Here is a 12572-nt window from a genome sequence, read left to right as displayed (position 1 = left end):
GCCACGGCCTCTTCCTTCCATCTTCCTTATCCATCCCTTCCAATCGTCCCATCCCCTCCACAAGGCCCCTGTTCGGCGTACCAGATGAGGCCACCCGGGCAAGGTACTGGTACTCCTCCCTAGTTTTATCCCTGACCCAAAGTCTCACGCCCTTGTGGGTGGTAGAGGGGGATCCCTCGCTGAGTCCGAAGAAAAATCCAACCCTGGACGGTAAAAAGATTAGGAAAGAAATTTCACCTAAAAGTACATTTTGTAAACTGCAGCGATTACTAAGAATGTAATCGTTACAAGTAATCAAATTAGTCTACTTCCCAACTCTGATAATGAGGTAAGACATTTCTTTATACTATCCACAAAAAAAGCGATTTGTTTTTGAAGTGCACAATATTGCTATATCTCACTGCGAAGTTCTGTGTGTGATGTTAATTTTCATGGCAAGTACATTATTAAGGGTGACAAATTTATGATTAACGCCAAAGACACGGAACTTACACGACCGAGATGTCCGTCGTCTGTCGTCGACCATAATGATGAGGATCAGAATAAAATATAACGCCTAGCTTCTGGTGAGGAGGAGTAGGCTTATCGACAATGTATCCACAGTAATACAGTGAGTATGCACTCATGTTATCTAAGCAATGTGACTAGAAGTAGGACAGGAGCAGAAGTTTGTGCTGTGAAGTGAATATGTCGGAAATTTTCGACAACACCTACACTGCGTTTGGTCTTGAAAGGCAATTTAGACTTAAGGGAACCTTTTACGGCCATTAAAACACCAAGTCATCGGTTTGGAACAGTAGTTTCCCAATTGTGTAAAATCTGCATGCCCTTGTCGGATCGTTACCGCGATAATACCAATAAAAAATGTAAATCAAGAAGTAAATTAAATGTGTCCGCCTCTGTGGTGTAGTGGTTAGAGTGATTAGCTGCCATTCCTGGAGGTCCGGGTTCGATACTCAGACCGTAACATAAAAAAGATATGGCGACTGAAGTAGCCGGACAGTTGGCATTGGTTAATACGAAAAAACTGTACAAACGGTGATAATTTAACATAACAAATGTATCATCATAGGGAAAATCACTGTTGCACGTATGAAAAACGCTTCGCCAACAACTACCCATCGCATATCACATATAATCACATATATTGATAATTCGCTGTATATTTGTTTTCTCTGTTTTAGAGCCGAATTTAACATGTCCTACAGTAAAAGAGAACAACAATAATAATAATTTCATGTGACTATTTCTAGCCGAGTGCAGCCCTGGTAAGGCAGACCTTCCGATGAGGGTGGGCGGCATCTGTCATTTGTAGGTAACTGCGTGGTGTGTGAGTTGCAGGGATGTTGGGGACAACACAAACACCCAGCCCCCGGGCCACTGGAATTAACCAATTAAGGATAAAATCCCTGACCCGGCCGGGAATCGAACCCGGGACCCTCTAAACCGAAGGCCAAAACGCTGACCATTCAGCCAACGAGTCGGACAAGCTAATTATTTAGAAATTCCACTTTGTCAAATAACGTTTTCTCTTATATTTCACTTCACTGGATATACTGCAATACATTATCAAACTGTTAAAATTATATTTATAACATCATTTTGAAAGTATAAAAATTAATTGAGATGCGAAATTCCGCACTCTCATGAGAACTATGAAACATAACTTGTTGCCTTAGTTTCGACGTGGTTGACAATTTCTAATGTTCAGCATCCAGTGAAAGGAAAGTACACCCGAATTGATGCTAACCGAGGTCGGTAGATGCAGAGTCACTCAGTCTACAGTATATGATCGGACCGGAATCTCTACCCGTCGACAGTCTTACGTCTACATATCAGGAAGTTTCTGGAAGTTACGCGATGGCTCCTTCACCGCCGCCATCACCTGCGCGATCACGTTTACCCAGGTCGCCACCAAAGGACATGGAAACTACTCAAACAAAACAACCTCGTCGTTTATCGGAGTCTGGTTCGGGAAGTCCTGATGGAGAAAGGAAAAGAATTTGTCCGACGCAATCCCTGATACAACGTTCTCCAGGCTCAGTCGAAACCTCACCGGGATCTAATGCTCGTCTGGAATCTTTGGAACGGACCTTAGAATTCATTTGCTGGGCCCTGGAGCATCGACCGCCCACCAACTGCCCAACCTGTTGGACCAACCTGCACCGTACATGCCTGCACATGTACGTAGTTATGCTCAGGTGGCGCAAAACCCAGCAATACCACCTAATATTCGCCAGCGCAGTATTGTTACTCCATCGCTCCAGCCTACTGTTCAACCGCCTTTCTATCTGATAAAGCTTACAAATCTGGACATCACCAAGGCCAACGTCAGGTACATCTATCAACTAATTGCAAAATTCACACCCAATCTTCAGGATTATAAACTTGAAATCCAACGGACGAGAGATGGTTATAATCTTAAAACCTGCCAACCATTTTACCATCATTTCACGAGTAACATCGGAGCTCATCAACTGGGGACACATGCACGGGCCACTAATGTCACCACAAAGCGTCCAGCACAACGTCCTGCACCGCCCACCCGACCAGCAACAATTCTATCTGTGGTTGCTTATGAAGTCGACCGAGACTACACCGACGATGAGGTGGCTGCTCAACTCCAACTCGAGGGCCACCACATCTACCGAGTCATCCGTATTCGGAACGCTCAAGGACCCACTTCATTGGTTCGCATTCTATCACGCGACGTTTCGACGCTCGACACCCTGCTCCGTGACGGCGCCATGATCTACGCCCGGCGCCATCGGGTGGAACCCTCCAGAACATCACCACCTCAGAAGAACCGCTGCGGGACGTGCCAGAGGTTCGACCACGCCCCAGGGACACCATGTGTTCATCCGGAGGTATGTGCCATCTGTTCACGTGAGGAGCATCCTACTCATGCTTGTCCCAATAAGTCGAATCCAAAGTGCGTTAATTGTAATCAAAATCATCCTGCTTTCAGTTATAAATGTCGTTCCAATTTTTTCCCCTAAATACTGTTCACTTTATGCGTTAGCGTATTGAAGCTCTACTATGCCAACATAAGATCTCTTTAAGTCCAATCGGCCGCTGCTGGACACCTCCCTTTCATTGTATGCCCCGGATATTTTTGTTCTGAATGAGACATTTCTGACGCCGGCCCAAATGCCTCAATTTCCCCGGTTTACTTTCTATCGCGCTGATCGTCCTACTCAAGGCCGTGGTGGCGTGGCTATCGGCGTCAGACGGGATTTTACTGTTATTCAGCATTACTTTCACTTCCCTACTAATTTCTCTGAATATCTAATACTAGAAGTAATTACTCCTCAGAAAACTATTACGGTAGCTACTATCTACATACCGTCTAAACCTTTCATTCCCTCTGATTTTATTAAATACATAGACGCTACATTTTCTGAATATATTATAGTTGCAGACCTTAATGTTACTTCATATACCCCTACTCAAATCTCCGAGTTCACTAATTTATGTACGTCTCTCCGGGGCATGCGCTTCCATTTTCCTTTCCACACCCTCCCAGCCAATAATTCCACCCCTGATGCCCTCCTTCTTTCTCCCTCCCTTGACGCATCTATCACCATCCAGCAGCTCGTTTCTATAGGTAGCGATCACACCCCAGCCCTTCTCACCTTTCCTGGTATTCTTCCCCGTCAGACCTTACCCCCTCCTCGCCCTCCCCCTAATCGTCGTTTCAATCACACTAACTGGAATGCTTATCGCACTACTCTCACTAACTTACTCAGTGATGCTGTACCGCCTACTAATATTCCCACTCTATTCGCCCTAATTTCTAAAATAGAGCGAGCTATCCTTACCGCAGATTCTCTTCATATTCCTCGTCACTCCTACCACCCCTCCAAACCTACTATACCCCCCAAAGCTCTCCGTTTATTGCAGCTAGCTCATGACTACTTTACTGCATATACTCGAACCAAGGACCCTACTACGCTTCAACAACACCGCCGAACTTTACGCCACGCGCGCTCATATACTAAAGCTATTAAACGTAAAATGTGGATGGACAAGTGTACTGAGCTAGCTGATTATCACGACCCTCGACGTTTTTGGACGACTTTTCGAAAACTAACCAAAACTACCAACCCTCTTCCTCGCTACCCTATTACACATCCCCCCAATCATCCACACACTGACCAAGACAAGGCTAATCTTTTCGCTGACTATTATCAAACTGTGTTTTCCCCCTCCCACGCCCCTAATTTCCATCATCCTCACGAACCCACCATCATTGCTTACTCTAATCCTATCCTCCCTGAACTTCAACCTTCATTCCTTCATTTTTCTCATGTTGATTATACTCATCCATTAAATGCTCCCATTACACCCACTGATATCCGGCTTTTCCTGAAACATCCGAAAAACACCTCCCCTGGTTCAGATACCATCTCATATCGTCATATTCAAGAAGCCCCTCCTATTCTTTTTGATCTTAGCATTATTTACACCTATACAGGCGCGTACCCCGATCACAGGGGTAACGCCAATCTTCTCTTATTCCTAAAACCCCATAAACTCCCATCTGACATTCGGTCTTATCGCCCAATCTCCTTACTCCCTGTCCTCAGCAAGATCCTAGAAGGGATTCTGAGTAGGAGACTTTCCTCCTATCTCGACTCTCTAGGTCTTATTCCATCCTTTCAAGCTGGTTTTCGATCCCATCATTCCACTCAAGATCACCTCTTTCACATATCCTCTTCCCTCAATGCCTATCTTCGCCCCCGTAAAACTGCCGCTTTAGTCTGCCTCGATGTGAATAAGGCTTTTGATTCAGTCTGGCATGCTGGATTGCTTTTTAAGTTACGCCATCTTCCCATTCCTATCACTATCATTCGATTTATTTTCAACTATCTTCAACATCGATCAGCACAGATCCTCATCCGTGGTACCCGTTCCTATTCCTTTCGTATGACTGCGGGCGTAGCCCAAGGTTCCCCCCTTTCCCCACTTTTATATATTTTATATACTTATGATATCCCACAACCTTTCTCCTCTTGCCACCGCTATCCTTAATAATGACCGCTCTCCTGCTATCTCTTACCTTTTCCCCACCCCTATCACGTAACTTCCCCCTCTGTCCCACTGCCTTTTTATTCTAACTTTTCTTTTACTGGATATTATGATGCTCCTCGCGGCAGTGGTACCGGCTTCCAATATCTGTGTCTGAGTGCTTTACGACACTACCAGTGTCATCTCTATCCGTGTTCATTTTCAGTCATTCTGTGTTTTTCGCGTTCTCATTGTTTCACTAGTGTTCGTCCATTTCTTTCTGCTTCCACCATAGTGTTTTTCGTATCGTACGTCAAGATGAACTGAAGACATTTCTCTCTCGGTACGATGTGTTGTGCGTTTATACTTTGTGTGCCACCCGAAATCAATGAAAAATAGACTGACATGGAAGAAATCACATAATATTTCCTTGTTATATACTTGTGTATGTTTTACATTTTCTCTGTTTCAATCTGTATTTGATTATGTTTTGTTTTCAGTATGCACGAGACATACTTCTATGTATGTGTTCCAAAATTCTACTTTTATGTACTCACTCACCGGCCAAAGAGCTACATGTTTAGCTTACCGGGCAGGAATGAAATAACTATTTGAATAAAGAATAAGATGCAGAGTGGGTTGTTGTCCCATAAGCTCTGTACTCTGACCGGTCAACCGAGCAGAGGAGAGGTGGTCACGGCTCTACCGTGGCTCTACGCCTCTGCATAATTTTATTTGCATAGCCCTTACGGTGTTTTATAATTAACAATTCGTTGTTTTGAACAACAGTTTTAACACATGATTTTAATTGGACTTTATGCTTCATATCATGTTCACACCGCACCATTTTAACATTGAAGATTGACAAGACGCTATCACGCCGCGTCACAGTATACAAAGACTTTGCATTTACTTATTTCAATGTGTCCTCGCCTTATTTTTAATGTTATGTATTTGTATTTGTGACTGAAGATGTCCTATAAGAGGACGAAACATGTTTCACGAGTGTAATTTAATGTAGTCATTGTAATAAAGACAATTACAGTATTGTAAAGGTGGAATTATAAAATCTAAATTTTCACAAGTTGATACTTTGACAATACGGGCTCTAATATGAAATTTATAACGTGCAATCATCGAGTACGTACGTAAATAATTCTGTTGGAATCAAAACGGGAAAAACTGAAGTGTCTGACTAATGAGACGGCAGATGCTGTCTCGTTAACTGTGAAATCTATAGTGGAATGTGTGTCTTATCTGTTACAAAATCAGTTTTTTATGTTCTCACTACTTGATTTTCTGGAGACGCAATATAAGCTCTATTTAGTTCAGTGAGAGTGGGTGGTGGATTTAATGACATGACGAATGTCATATGGCATAGCAGTCGCACACATAATGATGGTAAACTTAGTAATGAAACGTTCAGACACCAAAGATACAACAGGACATTACTCACTGAGGAACATGAACGCAAAAACTCTATCGACTCTAATCACTGACGTCTTTAATCTATATGGACCTACAGTTTGATGTCTGTTTGATAACAGATAACCTCAGCATGTATCAGAGGATGTTGGTAGGTACCTGCCTGCTCTGTGCCGCGAGAATTGCGCCTACCCCCTCACCTTCTCCGCACATCTCCTTCACTGTAACAAATCTCCCGGCCTGAGAGACGGCGTCACCGTCTGAGAGGCCCGCCTCACCCTTCGCTTCTGATTAATTCTTCTGGCTCAGGGACTGTGTATTTGTGTCCGTCCCAACGCTCTCCTCTTCATATTCAAACAACATACCACACTACCAACCACCACAGAAACACGCAATAGCGATTACATCCCTTCATATAGGGTTGGCGTCGGGAAGGGCATCCGGCCGTAAAACAGGGCCAAATCCCCATGTGCTACGCAGTTCGCACCCGCGACCCCACAACTGTGGGGGAAATCGGTAAGAAAAGAAGAAAAAGAAGAGCCGAATGTAACATCTTGGAATGTAAAAAAAATAAGGTTCCTTGATGGAAATATGTTTATGTGTGTATAGATGTCTCAAACCTTTTGCGTCGAATTGAAACAGGTGATAGTGGGTTCACAACCGATTATATTGAGATATGTAACCAATGGTCGAAAATGCATACTTATTGTGTTATGGACATACACAGCGTACACCGCATAACAACAACGTAGCTCATGGTAATTGTTCAAAGTAACGACCGCCAGTTTCAATGCGTGTATTGCAACGGCGCAAGAAGTTCTGCCGCACTCTCGCAAAGATCCCGAGGTCTGTTGTACACTGGAACAGGCAGCGGGTAATAAACAGCGTACACCCCTGACCACCAAACAGACGTGCTGTGCACAACTTAGCTCATAGCACGTGTGTCATGTGAGGACCGCATGCATCGTCCGGCTCCATGGCTAAATGGTTAGCATGCTGGCCTTTGGTCACTGGGGTCCCGGGTTCGATTCCCGGCAGGGTCAGGAATTTTAACCATCATTGGTTACTTTCGCTGGCACGTGGGCTGGGTTATGTGTTGTCTTCATCATCATTTCATCATAACGACGCGCAGTTCGCCTACGGGAGTCAAATCGAAAGACCTGCACCTGGCAAGCCGAACATGTCCTCGGACACTCCCGGCACTAAAAACCATACGCCGTTCTTTTACCGCATGCATCGCACCGACGCGACGCAATACACCTGTGCCGCACGCACACCATTAACCCTGGTGTCAGTTGTTCATTGCATCAGACAGCTTGTGATGTGTCCAGGGTGAGATGTTTTACTGTGTACAGTGCATGAAGCGTAGTCAAAGATGGGACGTTACTCGTCACGAGAGTTGGCAGACATGCATTTAATATACGGTGCGGCAGTATGTAGTGCCCATAAAGCAGCATGAATGTACAGAGAACGCTTTCCCAACAGGCGTCATCCTAATTGGAAGAAGTTTATCCGTGGATACCAACTTACGAGAGACGGGGTCATTCACGCCACAGATTGTCGGCCAAGATTCCCGTCAAAAACATGTCCGAACACCAGTGGCGACTTGTGACTTCTGGCTTAGTGAGGGTAACCGAAAAAAATTTGCATACGTGAACGTAAACAGACCTATTATAGAACGAACACCTTATACTGATTTATAAACATACATGTACACATTTAAAAATTCAAATGCTGAAAATCAACTTATATTTACAAAATCATTCAGTATTGCCATACCTTATTTCTTGAATTGTAGATCAATTCCTCTAGTTTTTCTGACGAACACTTCTATCACCTGCTCCTGAAACTGGGGAGTTGATCGCAGTCTTTCTAAGAGACCATTCCCAGTGTTCATCAACGCAAGAACAGGAAGTCTAGCCTAACCTTGTGAGTTACGAATATTTTTTTTATTCTCTTCGTGCATAAAAATGATCTTTCTGCAGAGAAACTTGTGGCTGGAACAGTTGAAACTAACTGGAACAATTTGTTGTCTCTGGGAAAATCGAACACAACTTCAATGACGTAATATCACATTCTCTTTTCATATCATTGTCTTTATACATTACTGAATGTTTATTTAAAATTCCACAGCCACTAATCCAATGGTCTGGTTCATATTTCTGTGAAATTACGAACACACGACTTAAGTTGTAGTTACATTCAGAGTTGGACGTGGTTGCCATTCATTTATAATTCTGCTTTTCTCCGTAAAAGTAAGTGTACTTAATGGTTCTCTTAATAATCGTTCGATTACATAATGATTAGAAATTACAATTCAATTCGGATTGCGCGGCAGAAACGCGTGACCGTGGCGTTCCTACATCTATGCCTGCTGAACTAATCTCAGATCGGTGTGATGTAATTTCAAAATCGCATCATTCCCGCCTTTTCTTTGTTTGATATTTACACTACACTTACACGAAACTGAATCATTTACATTACTACAACGCACATTTGTCATATAACATCACTTACAGCTCAAGAAAAGAACTACTCACCAGCAAGAACTCCAGTATTTCACGAAATAGCAAATAAATCACGGCCACACGCGACAACTTACAGAATTTCACCTTGCACCACCCTCTTGACGGATGTGGCTGTCCGTTCCGCATTCCAACCCCACGAAGAGATCAAAAACCATCATGGGTCCAACGCTCGTGTTGCCATCTCTGGAACAGTTTGGCAATTAGTAGCAGTCACTAGTCGGCCGCGCTCGCTTCAGCCATTTCTGAGTTTCGATAACTGTGCGTTTGGATTTTATATAAATAACTCCCATTAAAATATGAACAACTAACACTTATTTCTCGTTGAAAATACAAGGGATGTAACACATCAAGCGCATATATGGGAAATTAGACACTGCTGAACACCAGACTTTGAGGAGATGGTGTTGGATTGTGTGGCCGATCACCAAGCCTTAAGCATCCCTCAACTTGCCCGTGAAACGCACACTTCGAAGGATGCAGTGTGGAAAGTACTGGCGGAACAGGTATTACACCCTTATCATAAAGAACGTGTGCAAGCAACGAATTTTGAGCCTCGTATTCACTTCTGTCAATGGATTATCCACCGCAGTGCTGAAGTGCCGAACTCTGTACAGTTTGTATTGTTCACGCATGAGACCTCATTCACCCGCGATGGTGTTTTCAACAGCTGCAACAGCCATGTCTGAAGTGAGGACAGTCCCCACGCCACCCACATCGGTGGCCACCAGCAACGATTCTCTGTCAACGTATAGACGGGCTTTGTCCAAGACCTTATTTGCTGCCTCCCCGTTTGGCTGGTCCACGTTACCTTGTGTTCCTGCAAGATGTGGTTTCAACACGACGGCGCACCATCCCACTTCAATGATAATGTCCGCCAGCACCTGAACAACATGTACCCTCATCGCTGGATTGGAAGGGGAGGTCCTGTCCCATGGCCAGTGCGATCACCGGATCTCACACCTCTGGAAGTTCTCCTCTGGGATTATGTCAAGTCATTGGTGTAAGAAACCCCAGTAGAAACGGATGAAGACCTGCTTGCCAGGGTCCAAGCTGCCTGTCATCAGGAAAAACAGACAACCAGGGATCTTTTGAGAGAGTGCGGCAGAACTTCATGCGCCGTTGCCGTGCATGCATTGAGACTGGCGGTCGTCACTTTGAACAGTTATTATGAGCTTTGTTGTCGTTATGTGGTGTACGCTGTGCATGTCCATAACACAATAAATATGCATTTTAAACCATTCCCCATCTCAATATAATCGGTTGTGGACCCACTGTCACCTGTTTCAATTTGACCCAAAAGGTTTGAGACCTTTGAGACAACCTGTATATTACAATGGTACGAAAATTACCCAGAGTGCCGCATAAGAAAGCCCGCGTGTTTGTACAAAAAATGTTCCCAAACATAACTTCTTTTTCGTAGCATATCACATTGCAGTGCGCAATACTGCGATCGTGTAGCGCCGCTAGCTTTGTGGCAGAACCACTGAAACAGGTGAAGTGAGCACAATTTATCTTCTATAACCTATGAAACTATCTTTACACTGGTCCGTTTTCAGACCAACTTTGCTTTACGGGAATTAAACCTGGATGGATTCAGGATATCTTATTCATAATTTAGAACAGATATGAAAAATAGCGAGAATGATCGCTGGTAGAGACAGGTGGGAACAATGGCAGTAGGGTATTCGGCATGAGGAGATAAAGACCAAATTAAGATTTAATTCGATTGAAGAAGTCGTACGCATATACCGGCTTTGGTGGCGCGATCATATGAGGCGAATGGAGGAGGTTAGGCTACCTAGGAGAATGATGGGCTCGGTTATGGAGGCTAGGAGAAGTAGAGGGAGACAAGACGACGATGGTGAGACTCAATTTCTAATGGTTTAAAGATAAAGGGTATTGAACTAAACGAGGCCACATAGCTTGTCGCAAATAGAGGATTGTGGCGGCATTTAGTAAATTCACAGAGGCTTGCAGACTGAACGTTGGAAACCATAACAGTCTATAATGAAGATGTATGTATGTATGTATGTATGTATGTATGTATGTATGTATGTATGTATAACTCAATGAGAACTGTAACTCGTGAATAGGATTGGAAACTTCTCCCTATAACATTACGAGTATATCTTTTATTTGAAACAGTCCTCAAAATACCTATATTACTTCCCGTTAAACCGACTCTCCGGCTTATCTGTCCTCGCTCCTCCACGTGCACTCAAACATTAGCAGGGAGCCAGCAGCTAGTGTCATCCAATCTAACCAGTTGCAGTCATATAGTATGTGTATGTATAGTTCGGCCCTAGATTTGTCAGTCTTCCAGTTCAAAGCGGCAGTTCATTTTTGCGTGAGTTCTTCTTACACCGTGCCAACGGCCGTAGCCGTGTTGAAACACCGGATCCCGTGAGATCTCCGAAGTTAAGCAACATTGGGCGTGGTCAGGAGTTGGATGGGTTGCCACGCGCTGTTGGTGGGGGGTAAGGGAATGGAAGAGCGGAAAGGAACTGGCCACCCTACCGCACGTAAACTCCGGCTCAGGAGCACCTCTGCGGAGGTTCGGACCTGCCTTCGGGCAGAATAACCCTTACCTTCTTACACCGTGCAGAATCAACCATCGAAATGTCAGGCGGGTTTCGACGCTATAATCTTTGACACTTCCATCGTGAGAGAATATAAAACCTATTAAGGAGGAAATATAATTATGTTCCATTCTTTGTCTGTTTCAGGACGTGGCTAAAACCAAGGCAGTACTCCCTAATGTGGTCGCTTACTTGAAAGTGCCGGATGAAGAGTTCACGCATATAGACTTCGCCTGGGCGATCAACGCCAAGTCCCTAGTGTATGAGGATATCATAAAACTTTTGAGAGAACACTGAGCTTTACCCCACGATTTCTAAGAACAGATGTGTAAAATAATAGATTTAATAGTAATTAATATTTGTGAGCTATATTTTACTTGTATTTGTTACTTTTTACCAAATTTCATTTTTAATCGTAATTTACTTCTCGAAATAAAATAGAAGGTAATCGTTACATTCTAGTATTCGCTTTACATCTTATCGAGAGTTTGGCGCCGTTGAAGCCCCAGCATTCGGAAAGCTTCAGGCCAAGGGTATAAACCAAGACCAACAACAACTAAAGACATATATCGATATCCGATAAAATTGCCATGGTTTTGAGGATACTGGGCCTTGTTTACATTATATTTAGTTTAGATTACGCCTGTGTCCAAGCTGGCGAGATGATCTTGTGCTTGAATTCGCAAATTCACGATATGTTCGTTATCTGTAAGTTCAATTAAGTAATTGCTTGTTTCATTAGCGATCTGGATTTATAGATCTAGTGTACTGGTACTGAATTTAGAACAAACTTTTAATGTGTCTTGAGTTTTAGTGCCGACTCATTGTCTGAATGGTCAGCGTTGAGGCCTTCAGTTCCGAGGGTCCCAGGTTCGATTCCCGACCGGGTCGGGAATTTTAATCGCCTCGGATTAATTCTTCTGGCCCGGGGACTGGGTGTTTGTGTTTGTCCCAACACTTTCCTCTTCATATTCACACAACACACTAGACTACCAACCACCACAGAAACACGCAATAGTGATTACATCCC

The 12572-nt window shown here is 43.8% G+C and overlaps 1 protein-coding gene across 1 annotated transcript in view; it reads left to right on the top strand.

Moving 5' to 3' along the window:
• The window catches only part of LOC136866128 (lipase 3), a 151050-nt gene extending 138809 nt beyond the window's left edge, over window positions 1–12241 (top strand). Inside the window, exon 8 of the mRNA XM_068226620.1 lies at window positions 11690–12241. Coding sequence (XP_068082721.1) covers window positions 11690–11839 — 150 coding nt within the window. The 3' untranslated portion in view covers window positions 11840–12241. The remainder of the gene's footprint in view (window positions 1–11689) is intronic.
• Window positions 12242–12572: the final 331 nt, after the last annotated feature.

This window comes from Anabrus simplex, chromosome 3 (assembly GCF_040414725.1).
Source record: "Anabrus simplex isolate iqAnaSimp1 chromosome 3, ASM4041472v1, whole genome shotgun sequence".
In the NCBI taxonomy this organism is placed as follows: domain Eukaryota; kingdom Metazoa; phylum Arthropoda; class Insecta; order Orthoptera; family Tettigoniidae; genus Anabrus; species Anabrus simplex.
Note: the sequence above shows the minus strand (reverse complement) of the source record. Positions and strands in the feature narration are given on the sequence as shown.